A 15954-nucleotide genomic window follows, 5' to 3' on the forward strand; every position below is an offset into this window, starting at 1 on the left:
AAGCAAAGCAAAGCAAAGCCTGCAGCAGAGGTCGTGTCCACGGGAAGAACGAGATCGAAGTTACTGATGTGTACCCTCTCCCGGTGCTCAGTCACAGAAGACAAAGAGGGAGAGAGGAGGAAGACCCCCAGAGACTTCAGCAAGTTTACCGGAAGGGGATGGAGATGCACTGACAGGGAAAGGGCAATAAAAAGAGGACGACAAACATCATCTCGTTCACAATTTTACCCAAGGCCACTTCTGGCCCCAGTGTGAGTTTAATATAGAATTTGTCCTTTTCCACAATGAGTACTTAGCAAAGCCTTTGAAAAGTGTTTCAGAAGGTCTCAAAATTATCCACTAGAGAGGCAGGCTCTTGGCATTTAACAATGCCACTGTTCAAAGATGCTCTTTCCTTGTCCTTTTCATGGCACTTGAGGACCTTTGGGTGGAATTCTCTCTGAACGGTGTGAAAATATCAAAATAAAGCCCCACAGAAAAGGCCAAGCGTGGCTGCTAGCGCCATCTCCCACCCCCACGCAGCCACTCACAGACCCCAGCGTCTCTCTCAGAGACAGGCAGCAGAAAAAGAGTAAATTCTACAATGTTCCCAGCTGGGTTTCCCCAATCAGAACAACTGTTCTGTTTGGGGGGGGGGGTTAATAATCTTCAATTCCAAAATCACACGAATTTCCCCATTTGGGACAGTATAGTTGATATCCAAGCCTTACCACCAGTAAAGAACGCATAAATTGAAATATACAACCCAACTCTTCAGAAAATAAATTAAAGTCCCTCCTAAAGGGCCCTTAAAGGGAGTCAGAGACACCCACCCTCTGTGGGAGGGTGAAAAGCTTCTGAATGAAATTCCATTTCTGGAAAAGAAACTAAAAAATAAGAGGCCTGCTTGCATCTGTACCCATAAACTCTGCCTTCCCTCCAATTGCAATGGGTGAACTCTGCATGCCCTTATCCAAATCAGCCCCTCCCTCGCTAACACCTCAGAGCCCATTCCCTCTGTCTACTCAGGGATATGATCCTAGCAATTTCTCTCTCTCTCTCTCTCTCTCTCTCTCTCTCTCTCTGTCTGTCTTTGGCACCATCCATTTTCCTTTTGCTCCTAGATCACTGCCAACATACAGACATCCACCACCCACGGGTAGCCCAAGGGTGGGAGAGGGAGGGGGTCAGTCCCCAATGCAAGCAATGACATGTGCATTGTCTGTAGAAAATTTACAAACAATAATGAAAATGACTAAAAGTTGGTCTGCTTGCTCTTATCACCACGTGCTGGCAATCCAAAGCAATGTCTGAGATAAAATGCCCCCCCCAACTTTTTATGGGTATAGTGTTCTAAACAATTCCTGCAATTACTGTTGAGTTTTAATAATACATATGTAAACATCAAATCAGCACATACTAACTTCTTAGCATTTAATGAACATTGCAGTCTACATAGAGGTTAATTTGAAAAACCCCAAGTTATACAGTTGGACCCAGGCAGGACACATGTGGACTCAGATATCCATATTCATTTTGGGAATTCATAATGGTACAGAGTCATTCAAACTTGCTTCAGGTGCAGTTCGGGTCTTCATTCCCTTTGGTATTACAGATTCCTGGGTGTAAACCATCGATTCGCAATGAACAATGATCATAAAGATGAAGAAATAAAACTTGAGTTACTTCATTTTTGTCATTCTGTGTGACCATTTGCAGTTGCTATTTGTGTCTTTAAATTTAAAAGAGTAAAACAGTGACCCCCACCCCACCCCACTGGCTCAGTCAGAAGGGCATGAGACACTTGATCTCAGGGTTGTGAGTTCGAGCCCCACGTGGAGTGTGGAGATTACTTAAAAATAAAGAAATAAACTTAGAAAATAAGTAAGTAAAAATAAAAGAGTGAAACAGAGTGTGTATGGCAAGATACAATATTTTTGCTTGGGAAGTTCTTGTTTGGTTACTTCACACATAAAATATTTATTGTATTTAAGTAATACGACCTTTAAAATGGAAGTTTATTCTTCTATCTTAATCATTATTTTAAAATTGAAGAAGGAATTAGGCAAATAAAACATTAAATTAGCAGTTGCCTAGATTGTACCTACTGCAGATATTTCTGTATTATTAAAATTCATGTATTAGTTACTGGACAACTATTTACATAGAATGTTATTACACCCGACTGTAACACAGAACCCAAGTACAAAACTGTTGGGTAAATATAAAAACTACAGAATAAATAGTTGTGTTGTTTTCATCCCGCAGGGAACTTGGAGGAATCTGGTGAGTGTTCACAAGATTGTGAAACGAGCAACTCGTTCATAATTGTTCTAAATTTCATAACAAAATCTGAAGTGAGATCTCCATACCAACATGAAATAACATTGGCTGGTGGAACCTAACTAAGAAAAATTTTACAGCAAAACAAGAGATGATTAAAGCAATGGTTGAATTTATTTTGAAATCTGTAATGCCTTCAACACCACACGCACAGTTAATGGAAACTCTGAAGAATGCAAGCGGGCACATCCAAAGCACCTGATTGAAACAACGCAAGATTCAGATGACGTGGGACCGAAGAGTTGACAAGGAATTATTTTCGAGAAGTACTGGCAATGAGGAAGAGAAGGGAAATTTTAGCAAGAGTCAACATCAATCAGATTTAAGAAAACAATGACGAAAAAGATGGAAACTAGAGACACTACTAAGACCGAGGCCAAGACTTTGGTCTTAAGGGGGAGGGGTGTTAAAAAGATCTCATCCTCACCAGCTAATGTCCTATGGTTCCTATTTACAGCAAAGCTCCTCAAAAAAGCCAACTACTCACCGTCTCCACTCCTACTTGAGTTGTCTGTCAACGTCACCGATGATTTCCACGTTACTAAATTCAATGGCCAATTCTTACTCCTCAGCTTGTAAGATCAGCAGCATTTGAGGCAGCTGACTACACTTAGTCTAGCTAGCTCCTCTTCCTCCCTCCCCTTTACCAGATCATCCTCGTTTTTCTGACCTCTAAACTTTAGAGTCTAAAAGCCCACTGCTCAGGGCGCCTGGGTGGCTCAGTCGTTAAACGTCTGCCTTCGGCTCAGGTCGTGATCCCAGGGTCCTGGAATCGAGCCCCGCATCGGGCTCCCTGCTCAGCGGGAAGCCCGCTTCTCCCTCTCCCGCTCCCCCTGCTTGTGTTCCTGCTCTCGCTGTGTCTCTCTCTGTCAAATAAATAAATAAAATCTTTAAAAAAAATAAAAGCCCACTGCTCAGACCGCTTCTACTCTTTGTGCTCACTCTTAGGTGGTCTCACCCAGTCTCGCAGTTTTAAGGACTAGTGTCTCTAAACGTCCCATCTCTGGCCCGACCCTCTTTCCTGCCTGGTGTATCCACTTGGATGTCTGTCTGATAGGCATCTCAAAGTCAACACACCCAAACCTGCATTTATTTCTGATCTTTCTCCCCACACTTTCTCTGCTAACATTCTTCCTCTTCTCCATAAAAGACAGCTCCCTTTTTTTTAGTTGCTCAGGCCAAAAGTCCGGGAGTCAGTTTTGTTTCCTTCTTCCCCCCGCACTGGGAGCCAGTCCAATCCATCAACACACACTGCTGGCTCTGTATTTCAGATGTGTCCAGTCATATTTCATCCCCCAAAACCACTCCCAGTCACCATCACCTCTCACCTGGGTTACTGCAATAGCCTCCCAACCACACGCTGCTTCTGTCACTACCCCCCGTCTACGTCCATGCAATCATCTTAACATGTAATTCAATTCCTGTTGCTCATCTGCACAAACCTTCTAGTGTCTCCCGTCTCACTCAGAATAAAATCCAGGTCCTTCCCCAAGACCACGGAGCCCTGCGTGATCTGCTTCCCTCACCCACCCACCTCTCTGATCTCTCCCCCAACCATCCTCCTGTTCATCTGCTCTCACCACCCAGCAGCTATCTGCCCTCCTCAGTGTTTCTCTGATAGGCTAAGCACACTCAGATTTCAGTGCCTCTGCCCTGGCATTTCCCTCTGCTGGACACACCCTCCTCTGGGAGATCTTGGTGACTCGCCTCCTCACTTCTTTCAGGTCTCTGCTAGAATGTCATCTCATCAGAGAGGACCTCCCTGGCCAACCTATCTAAAACAGGTTTCCATTTTCTGCCACTCTGTTGCTTCGCGTGCCCCCCCCAGCAATGATTGCAGCACAGTATCTGTACTGTTTATTGTCCAACTCCCCCCCCCCCCAATTAAATACTCTCTACAGGAATTCGCTGTGTTGTGATTGCTTATCCCCAGGGCCTAGAAAAATGCAAGCACATAGTAAGTACACAATAAACATTAGAGTCAGCAAGACAATGAATTGGAACAATGGTCACATAGCTTTTTGAGGTGATTCAAAGCGACCACTTAACGCAGCCAAAGTCAAGCCAGTCTTCTGTACTTCAGAGTATGGAAGGCACCTTTGGGGACACCTGAAGTGTTTAGCCACATTCATTTATTTAGTCATGCTGTTAAGATTTTTGGAAATATATTGTTCTAACAGGCTTTACAAGAAAATGACAACACCCACCCAGAAAGATTTCTGAAAGACAGAGCCCATCTTATAAAGACAATGTTCATTACTGGTTTCTGAGAACTACACAAGGTGAAGGCTTATCCCTGAGATAAGGCGGTATGGAATATTCTCCTGAAAACATGTGTTTGCTTACCTCAGAACCTAAAAGTACAATCCTGGGCTAGAGCTTTTTACAGACCACATGCAAGTTGATATACATCCACTAAAAGCTCAGAAGTCAAACAGGATGGATTCATTGTAATATTTTATAAATATTTTAAAGTAAGCAGATTTAGAGTTTATTAACTCTCATTAAACAAAAATTGTTTGAAATCCGTTGAGAAGGAAGGCACCATTTTTCTGTGTCTTTAGTACTTAGAAATGTTTAGAGATAAGCATGTATTTAAATCCCTGGGATGTGTAAAATTGTATTCAACAGCATTTTTATACAGGGCATTAAGAATACTTAAAGTGTTTGTCTTCTGCGTTAATTTTAATTACACTCCACTGGACTCACAATGCTTTGAAATGCTTTACAAAATGCCCCCAAGATCTTTTTATTAATCATAATACAAGCACCACCAAACTCAAACGCGGGTTCTTCTAACTCTGGGTAGCGGCAGCTTGCCTGCGAGCGCCCTCTTCTGTCTCAAAAGTATACCACACGTTTCATTACGCGGAATTCACAGCAATTCTGGGTAGTACAACATGGGCTTTTCAGGGAAATGTCAACACACACAATCATATTATTTAAATATGCTGTCCTCCCACCTGAGGTTTGTCAGGCTGTTCTGGAGCAGGGAGGAGGGGAAGATGAGGGGAAAGTTGCAACCCCAGATGTTAATGGCGATTTGCATTTCATTCTCGGGAAATCTCTGAGAAATAAACTTTAATCTTTTAAAAGATGGAGCAACTAACTAGTCTAATCCGTTTTCCTTTTCCTTATAGACAGAACATGATTTTAAAGGCAGAATAGTACCTGCAGCTTTTATGTAAGGCATTCTTTGCAACTCAACTATTTGCTTTCTGATTAGCAATGCTGTCTTGCTTTAAAAATTAATATACTATCAAAATATTAGGATGCCAGTTCTAAGCAGGAACGTATTAATACAATTATAATCAGAAAAATCTCTTGTTTCATGTAAACCAGGAAAATATGCAGGGAATGAGGTTGAGCCCCATGAAATTGCCATCGAGAATGGTTAAATATTGACCACTACACATCAAATACACCCAGCCCTGTGCTTTGGAAGCCTGGGTAAAAGCATTAAGAGGGTCTGAGAGAGACACAGCACAAGCTAGCGGAATCAGGGTGTGTCTACACACAAAGCGGGCAGGGTAGTCTGGGTGCAGTTGAGACAAAACAGGAAAGAATCGATTGATGGGAATTTGAGGAATTTGATTACAAATGTAATCAGTTTATGCCATTTGATTCTTTTGTTGTTCCTGCAGAACTAGAGCCAAAGCCTGTTCATTCCAGTAGTGGCTAACACGGTGCCCAATGACCTGGCTACCATCAAGTTTATTTCCTGATGCAGTTTTGAGATTTAACTTCTCTAGCTAGATAAAAATTGAATTTCAACACATGCAGCTTTCTTACAAAAAAGGCAGGTAGAGAGGTTGAGGTTGTTAAGTTGGTTTTAGCTGACACATTCTCCCATCTTTTATGGCCTCCCCCCGCCCCAACAAACACCTTATCTGAAATATATTCTGTACAATTGCATAAAAATCATTTTCTAAACTGAAAAAAAATTGCATTAAATGAATATCATTTCTATAATACTAGTTGCCAATGTTTGAAAATTCCTTAGAATTGTCCTGTGGACAAAGTGTGTATGGCTGTCAGGAAAAAATGGGAAAGACTTTTGACAGCAGGTGCCCTATTAGCTCATTTTTTCAGGTTACCAACACCTTTCGTTTTATTTTCCAACTCTGTAAATTTTAGAAAACAGATATTAATGCACATGATCTTTGTCTATACAAATGCAAATAAATTGTGTGGGAGCAGGGTAAATTGATTATTGATTATTGCCCTATGGACAGATCCATTTTACATCTATTTGTGAATTGATTTCAGAATATTGCCTATAACTGTCTCTGCTCTTTGAATCGTCCTTGAAACCAGCTGTAAAATCTTACCAGTTCCCTCATTAGCTAATGAGTTAACTAAAACCTTGGGCACATACTCCTATTATTTCTTTACGAGAGTAATAACTAGACCCACTTTTAAAAAATCATCCTTTAATGTCACAGATTGTAGTTTGACGGTGTTATTTTTCCAGGATGTGCCAAGATGTCACGTTACGTGACTCCTTAATAATGAAGCCACATACCTTTGCCTGAGAGAGAGTCAATTGTTTAAGATCCTTGAAATTGATTTCATACCTTAAAAAGAAAAAAAAATAGCCCAGACCTTGCAAAAAAAAAGATATAAGTCCATCACACAACAAAAACCATTTGAAATACATCTTTAATTTTAAAAAATCAATATGCAATCTACAAAATACTTTGTTACATGATTATTAAGGCTCAATCTGTTCTCTATTTGTATTGATATGACATAAAAATCATATTTTGAATAAGACATAATAATACTTAGTTATTATTAAGGAAGGCCTTCTAACTGAATTTATAAGAAAAAGGGCTGTATCATAAGTACAGCTCCAGAATGAAGAAAACTAAAACGCTATAACTGTCTAATGTATAAATCAGGTCAAAAATTCCAGCCTTCATTTATGGGCTGGAAAGGAATTATTTTTATACATCTTTAATGGATCAACTATTTGTATTCCCATAGAAAAATGAAATGTACTTAAATTCAGACCTGTACGACAGATGAGGCAACCATCAAGCCATGAATTCATTGACATGGTTAATATGATCCTTTGACAAGTAAGGCAACCAGATCAGAACAAGGAGAGTAGAACAACTAGTCTCAGACTGGTAAACTCCTTGGAACTCCACCACGGTGTCTATCGAACAACTGACCCCCAAACGGTCAAACTGATCAAGGGTGGCTCGAAAATACTTAAATTAAAATGTTAGAAAGAAAGGAGTAGTGGTCTCCTTCACTCACATCCTTCCTCCCTTCCCAACCTCAAAAGCAGGGGTTTTGCGGTTGTTTTAAAGATTATCATTTACTTTCTGGCGAAGGTAATTTCACTTCTTAATTTGTAATTCTAAGTGAATCCTACCAGATTTTTCACTTAGAGCACCATGGTCACAAATGACCTTCTGCCATTTCTGAGGTCAGAAGAATTGTATTAAAAAGCCTCTCCTCTCTTCACAGAATGTTAATTTAATGCTAAGTAATGAATATTTAAGGATCCTAATAGATGTGCAAATTAACAATTATGCTGTAGCACCCCGCTGTTCATGCTATCAACCTCTGCATTGCTGCAGAAACTCAATTTGGGCTTCAGTCAGCCTTTTGTTACTCTATTTTCAACACTGAATCTTGAGATGCTCCTGAAGGCTGGATGGCAGCTGGGTAAATGACCCGAGCCATGAGGTACCCACCAATACCGGGCAACCTGTGGAACATGAGGGTTGATTCACTGGACCCTTTGCTGGAATTATTTGGAGGTGTAAATATTTATTAAGTTCATCTGAAGCAGGCTCTGAGTTCCTTATGGGCAGGATGCCATAAAACAGATTTAAAAGGAATGGCAGTTGTTAACCCAGCTGACTTCCTTAGGATCATGGAGCAGCATGGGGTCTAGCCTGACTCCATATTTGTTCTGAGCAGGACTGAAGTCACTCCAGAACGTGCCACACCAAATGATGAGGAAAGATAGTGGAATTTTTTTTTTTCTGAATGACACACACACAGATTCCATTTGCTACTGCATCCACAGTAAGTCTCAAACACATGACACCACGAGCAATGCATCAAGTGAAAAAGAGCAAGACCAATTCATTTGAACAGCCAACTTTTGCATCCTTTGTCTTTAAGGTAAAATAACGAAGAGCAATAAAATCCACTGACTGATACGGACCATTAGATGTTTGTTTTCATCTGTTTTTGAACAGATTAAAATGAATGTAAATACAACATTAAATAAAACATATGACATCAAGTCTGTGGGCCAACAAATAAATGCTGTTTGGAAGAACATTGTGTCATCAGCTTTGACTCAAAACAAATCTGGTAAATAGAGAAATATGCCTCCTAATCACATTTAAGATTCAATACAAATTGAAGGTGTGTTAATACCCCAAGGAGGACTTTGTTTTTCCAGACTAAAAAATATGTAGAATATAGAATTCATAAATTTTAAGTCTTACCTTTCACTGTAAATATTGAAAGAATATTATAAACAGAATTATAACTGCTAATGCCATTGGCTTTTTATTAGAAACCAAGCATTTACCTGACTTTGAAGAATAGAAACGTCACCTCTTAAAAATCCAGGTAAAATAATCTAGTGTCTTTCATTTTCTTTATCTTTTAAAGAGAAATACTCTAAAGTAAGCAGAATTAGCATAAATAGCATGATAGCAGAACCAGCATAAAATAATCATAATATGATTTAGACTTCTACTCAAGAGAGGCTTGTGTTAATTACAAATAATACTTTTATCAAAAATACATTCTTAGAGTCTATACTTTTGGGAGATAATATTCATGAACTTTAAAAATTCATCTCTCATATACATAAATATTTTAACTAGTGTCCAACACCATTCCATTCTGAAAGGAATCTCTCCAAGCAAAAGGCGGTATGTCTTAGTGACTTGTACTAAAATATGTATATCCACAGAAATAGCTTCTTTGCAACACACACCAGAACACAAATACAATTTGAAAATGCTAACACCATGGGGGAAAGGCAGGTACCAAATACAGTCGATGATTACTCACCAATGTGGTAAGAGCACAGGAAGATAAATTACTCAAAATTACAGATACTTCCACATCTCCATTTTAGCCTGTGGTTTCGGCATCATCCCACACCTAGCCACATTCCAGAGATGAGCAAGAAGAAAGACTGAGCATTTCAGTTTATGTCTCCCTTGACTGCCTCGCCCTCCAGTAGAGGTGCCAACAGAGCAAGAAGAAATGGGGACCAGAAGACGATAAATATGGCCCCCAGGTGATCCAGAGTGCAAAACACTCAGCCACTGAGTCATTAAAAATCCAAAACCCTTTCGCCAAGCTGGCTGTCCAGTAACACATTAAAACTTTGAGTTTTAATGGGAAGCAAAAACATCATACAAATGTTAGACACATTTTAGATGAAACCCCTGGGGCACAAACATATCAAAAGCATAAAATATTGATTGTTCGGTTTCAGGTCTTCACTTCTCGAAACATGGCCACTGGACCTGTCCTAAGCCCTCTATTCAGAAGTCATTTCCAGTACACAGAAGCAGATCTTTGTGTGGTTTCTGTGAATTACATATTTGAAAAGTGGGTCATCATTTACTCTTGCTACTCCTACTGAGTTACACAGTCACCAGTTTTATCTGGGTCTTCTCCATCGATTTTAATCCTCTTCTTTTCTATTTCGACCTGTATGCAAAAGCAAAACATGACAGCATTAACCAACACGGCACTAACACTGCTCAGTCCTACTGCGCGCATGACGCAAGGACTGAAGCCACCTCATCCTCTGGACACAGACGCAGCGCCCCCACTGTCTCATGCTAGCTCCTAGTGAGGCAGCCTGCTCTCCTGTTGGTCAACAGAGCCCCCCAAATCCTTCCCTCTCGTGTCAAGTCTGGAAGAGGACTGAAACTCTCCTCCCTTCTAAGTCAGACAGAGGGTTTATAAGATATACACAGAATACATGTATTGATAAGACATTTAGGGTCTTGGCTAGACATGTGATCAATTATACCCCCAAGCATCATATCTGTAGCCTTTGGCCCTCGTGAGATTTATAACCCACCCCAAATCATCTCATTAAGATGAACTAATTTACAAGCTAGTAAACCAGCTGGACAGAACCATCTACCTGCTCCTCATCTTTTTCATCTCATCTCAAATGTCACCTCCTCACAGAGGCCCTGCTGGGCGCCACATGAAATAAGCAAGCCCTCCATCATCCTCTCTCTTGTTCCCCTATTTTATCCTCTTAGAATCCATCCCTCTTGGAAACTCTTTATCTGTTTACAAATTATTTTTTGTTCCCACGCTAGAAGGTATGCTTCGCGAGGACAAGGACCTGTCTCTTGTTCACATTTGTGTCTCCAGTGTCCAGGGTGGTACCTGGCACTTTGAAATTGCTCAATAAATACGTATGGAATGGAAAGTAACATTTTGAAACTGAATGTCACCAAGTGACGAGCAATTAGGAAACGCTATTCAAGCGGCAGAGACTTGATTATGTAATTTTGAGCTGTCCTCTAAAACAAGAGGAAACTGGAACAAGCCATGCATAGGAAAATAGGTATAAATGAATTCTCCATTGTACTTGACCCGCATTTCAGTCACATGTAATGCTTATATTCCTAGTGTGACCGGTCAGGGTCTCCAAGAAGCAGTCTCTGAGATGGAGACTGGTGTGCAGAAAGTGTACTGGGGAGTGCTGTCGGGGTCCAAGCCTGTGGGGGAAGAAAGGGGAGGGAAGGAAGCACATGGAAGGAGTTGGGCTGCAATGCAGTCACTGGAAAGGCTTCAGCTGATCCCCAGGGTGAGCTGGAGCTAGGAGGGCTGCAGAGTTACCCCCAGCTGAAGCAAGAGGGTCTTGATACACCTGCATCCAAGGAAGGGGGTGTGACGTGGGGCAAGGCCGCTTTCTTCAGCAGGGCAATTCCCAGCTGCTGGGAGAGTTAAGTCCTTTGGTCCCAAAGAGGCTGCACACAAGGGCACTCACCCATCATTAATTTTACTAATAGGGAAAAAAAAATCACCGGACCCAAACACATAGGCTTATAAACAGATGGTCCAAAATAAAGAAAAAAAATCCCTGGCTTATACTACTATGTTATAAAACCACCAGTTGGTGTCAATGATGTCGTACATAATCACACCATTTCAAGATACTGTGGGAAATCTGTGCCAGAGGTTATCTCTATATTTATTAACTTCGAAGATGAGAAGGAAAAGCAAGTTTAGAAATAGGTGTAAGTGTATGTCACTCTAACTCATCTAGCATAAAAATGCAGAAGAGCTGATGGTGAACATTTAAAATTGTTGTAATAGAATAACTCAGCATTTCCCAAAGGGTGCTCCACAGAATACTATTCCAGAAGATATTGATAGGTGTTCTACATACACGTGCCCATAGAGACAAGATTCTGTAATCAATGAGTTGGGAGAAACTAGTTAAGTCTAACAAGTTTCCTTATTGCAGAACTTCTCAGAGCCTTTATTTAGCATTAACTTAGTGCACAGCATTCCCCAACTTATTTTCTTCTTGGATCACTATATGTCTCCCAGAGAACACACCTCGAGAAATGCCATTCTAACATAATTTTTATTATAAAGATGCTTCTGAAATGTGAATTCATTTTTAATGCCCTGTTTTTCACTGAGAGCAGAATTAAGTGGCACCGTGTGCTCAGGCTCCGGATTTCTAGAACTGAGAGAAACTTGGCTCACTGGTGACCATCAAGTTTCCATGACTGGGCCCTTTTCTAGGTCAAAGAAACACACCTATATATACACATACACGGTCACTGAAGAGGGCAAAACAGAGATCTAAAGCCCAATCAGGTCACAGCGCCAGAAACTTCAACTTGAACCAAAGGGTTTTGGGATATACCTGAATGTTGTAGCAAGCTCGCTGATGAACATGTTTCTGTGGCTGGACATCACTCTCCACCCCCAGAGACTTGACCTCTGTCCTCGAGGCACAGGTGTCCAGCATTCCAAACTGAACAGTAGCAAATGGATACCAATCAGAGGGAATTTCTTGGTCTGATCCAAGTTCTAGTTTGTATGACAAGCAATGGGGATGATCAGGACCTTGAAGAAAAGAAATCAAATGGTCAAAGTATTTTAATGGCCACTGAGCATTTCTCTTAAACATAAGTTCTCGTCCCTCTCCTTAATAAACAATTCCATTAGCACTGTGGCAGTGTAAGCTCTGTTTAAACAACATATCATCAAAATTCACAATTTTGCACCAACTAGGGGAAATCTATCTGTATTTTTTAAGTACTAGCTTTAAAATAAGCACAAGTTCATTATTATATATATGACATATTAACTCCTAAAACGTTTTTAATTAAGAGTATGTTAACTTTCTTTAATTAAATAGGGTAATATTTGTATTAAGCATCATTAATTGGCTATAATGTACATAGGATGTGTTAGAAAAACCTATCCCTTAAGTAGACTGAATAAGCTCTTACAATAATTCTTACCTTATTAATTTCCTTACCATTCTGTCTCCTGATAGATAATGCAAAGGTAAACTTCAGCCCAAATTGGGTCACATTATTAAAAATTCTAATTTTTTAAGTGAAACTTATTAAAATTTTATTACATTTTAGAAACTACTCTAGGTCAAGAATTCTTTCTTCAGTAGAACGGATGATTTCTTACTGCTGTAATTCTTGCTCACCCCCCAACCCCAAAAGCTTTGCCTGGAACAGATGTACAGTGTAGAGATGGGCATATTGCTTTCAGTGTTTTAATCTAATATTTGTTTCCACTTAATTCAATTTGCCACGTACTGAGCATCTACTCTATGCTAAGCCAGGCTCGGTGCCAGACCCAGGGATATTGGATATATACAAAGATTTTAAGTGGGGTCTTATAACATGTGTGTGCACGTGCACATGTTACAATGGAGTAAAAAATGTTTCCAATGCAACCACTGTAGTAAGTCTACAAAGTTCCATGACTCTGTTGCATTGTCCACAGCATCTACACATCTAATGCAGCCATCTTTATTTAAATAAATGTATGAGATGACAGTTATTTGAAAAGCCAGATTAAATTATTTTACCACTGACATACCTCGAGAAAGAACATTTCCATCAGAATATAGCTTTAGGCACAAAAAAACAAGAGTTTAGAGGATTTCACTTAATTCTTAAAAGATAAATTGTCTTTCACTCCTTACAACCTGTTCCTTGTAGAGAGACTAATAGAACTCTAAGGCTTAAGAAGTCATCAATCAATTAACCAACAGATGCTCATTAGCCATCTCCCTCACTTACACAGAGGGCAGGACAGCAGTGGCCTCTGAGCTGCTCTAAGCTACCCAGATCACTGGAGGTAAGTGATAATACACACACACACACACACACACACACACACACACAGGGTATTCCACAATCCATTACCCTTTCTTAGTCTTCTGTCTGCAGCAAGGAGGCAGTAAATTTATTTAAACATTATTCAGGCACTCCTAAGTTCTTTATGGCACAGTGGCTGACACAGGACTCAGATGGCCCAGAGTCCAATCCCAACTCTGCTATTTAATGGCTATGTGATCCTAGGCAAGTTCCTTGATGTCTCTGAGCCTCCATTTCCTCATCTGAAATTGGGAGTGATGATGTTGGCGATGCTAACATGAATCTTACAGGATCATCGTGAGGACTCAACCAACCAGCTGGCCCACGCAGAGCACTAGAACCGTGGTATACTTAGACTGGCACAGAGTGCTGGCTGTAATTTTGCAAAGTGCTATTTGATTATAAATCCACCATTATTCTTTAATTACTAGAATTTTGATAATGGACACTCTCAGAGCTGAAAATGATATTGGAGAAGGTCTAAGTTGATATTCCCATTTTAAAGGAAAGAATTTTTTGGAACTTTTGCAACCAAACTACTCAAGTTGAAGATAGAGTAATAATCCAAAAATGTTAGAAATAAAACTTTTTCTGCTTTTCTAAAAAATTGGCAAAAAGGAGAGCGTATTTCCCTTCAGGCTTTCTGACCTATTTTTCCTGGCTTTTAAAAACTCTAAATACTCTACAATCTCTAGCCATATACTCTCCACTTTAGACTTTTGACCTCCGAGCAAAGAGGTATTGCGTATGTTCTTAGCACAGTGTCTGGCACATTTAAGGCTCAATGGATATTGGTCAATCACGTTATTTAATCTCAGTGGCTTCCAGCAGGGGGCACTCTTGGGCTTTGGTAATTGCTACTCTCTCAGCGTTCTTAGGACTGGGAAGGCAAGTCACAAATTCTTTGGTGGAGTTCACATCTGGTCCTTCTTGAACCAAAATATTTCACATCTCAAGGTGAATTGTTGAGAGCTTGGAGGGAAAGAATGGTAGGAGGATGACACAAGTGGGGAGAGAGCCACTAGTGTGCTAATGACAGCAATGAAAAAAAGCAGGCTTTATCTAAAAATTGGTAACATGGGAAGGTAGAGATAGATACAGTTATTAATTGGCCCTCCACCACTCTCACTCCCCCCCCTTTTTTGTGTGTGTGTGGCTAACCAGTGTTCTCATCTGTCCCTCTCTCCCCCCACCCCCACCCCCACCCCCGAGAAAGTTTCCTCTGTTTCTCTGTTGTCATTCACACTTTAGTGCAAATAAGCTATCTGAGCTACCTGCCCAACACCAACCTTTGCTGTAAAATGAAAGACTTGCCCACGTTATTAAAGGAATATTAAACATCGGCATGCTGGTAAAAGAGACATTTAAGGGGCCAATAGCCCTTTCCACCTCCTTCGAAATCACATGGAAGTGAAAAAGAAAGGTTAATCCTGATCTCAAAAATCCACAGGAAGGGGGTGCCTGGGTGGCTCAGTCAGCTAAGCAACCCACTTTTGATCTCAGCTCAGGTGTTGATTTCAGGGTGGTGAGTAAAAAAGAAAAAAATCCACAGGAGGAAAGGCGTAACATTTTTTTAAAAATGTACACAGTAGACGAGTTCATATATTGTCTTTCAGGTTCCATTTTTTAAATATTTTCTCTCTAACAGTACCGGTTTTTCAGAAACTTGCTTAAGAAGAGTAATGGTTAAAAAAGATTTTATTTATTTATTTATTTGAGGGGAGGGTGCAGGAGGAGAGGGAAAAAGAATCTCCAGCAGACTCCGAGCTGAGCGCGGAGCCCCACTCAGGGCTCAATCTCACGACCCTGAGATCATGACCTGAGCCAAAATCAAGAGGTGGACGCTTAACTGAGCCAGCCAGGTGCCCCCAAAAAGGGCAATGTTTTCAAAACTTTTTAAAAATAATCCTGTTCTCTAAACACCCAATCGATTTAAGAATTGTATAGAAAAATAGAGATGCATTCAAAGAAACCGCTCCTCCACGCGTGGTCCGTGGGCCAGCAGCACTGGCATCACCTGAGCAGCGTGGGAAGCCCTTCGGGGGTGGTGGGGGCTCACCTGCTCAATCAGTCTACATTTTCAAAGGTGGTTTCAAGCGCACCCACAAGTTTAAGCAGCACTGCATTAGGATGAAGATTTCTTCTCTGCCCTGACCTTACTCCTTCTACGCTTCTCCTCCGGAGGCAAACTGCCAGGCACCCTCTCCCTCTTCGCGTTACCCTCCCCGCCCACAGTGGGGAAACC

At 40.7% G+C, this 15954-nt stretch overlaps 1 protein-coding gene across 4 annotated transcripts in view; it reads right to left on the minus strand.

Annotated features, from left to right (window-relative positions):
* Positions 1 to 6966: 6966 nt before the first annotated feature.
* Positions 6967 to 15954, minus strand: part of STON1 (stonin 1) — a 47207-nt gene continuing 38219 nt past the window's right edge. For all 4 annotated transcript variants that reach the window (XM_025868856.2, XM_073897745.1, XM_073897743.1 and 1 more), the window contains 2 exons: positions 12227 to 12429; positions 6967 to 10029 (listed from right to left, as the gene is read on the minus strand). In XM_025868856.2, the coding sequence (XP_025724641.1) occupies positions 9955 to 10029; positions 12227 to 12429 (278 nt within the window). In that variant the 3' untranslated portion in view covers positions 6967 to 9954. The remainder of the gene's footprint in view (positions 10030 to 12226; positions 12430 to 15954) is intronic.

The sequence above is a fragment of the Callorhinus ursinus genome, unplaced genomic scaffold (genome assembly GCF_003265705.2).
Source record: "Callorhinus ursinus isolate GAN/ISIS: 27379988/994484 unplaced genomic scaffold, GSC_fseal_2.0 scaffold10, whole genome shotgun sequence".
Classification (NCBI taxonomy): Eukaryota; Metazoa; Chordata; class Mammalia; order Carnivora; family Otariidae; genus Callorhinus; species Callorhinus ursinus.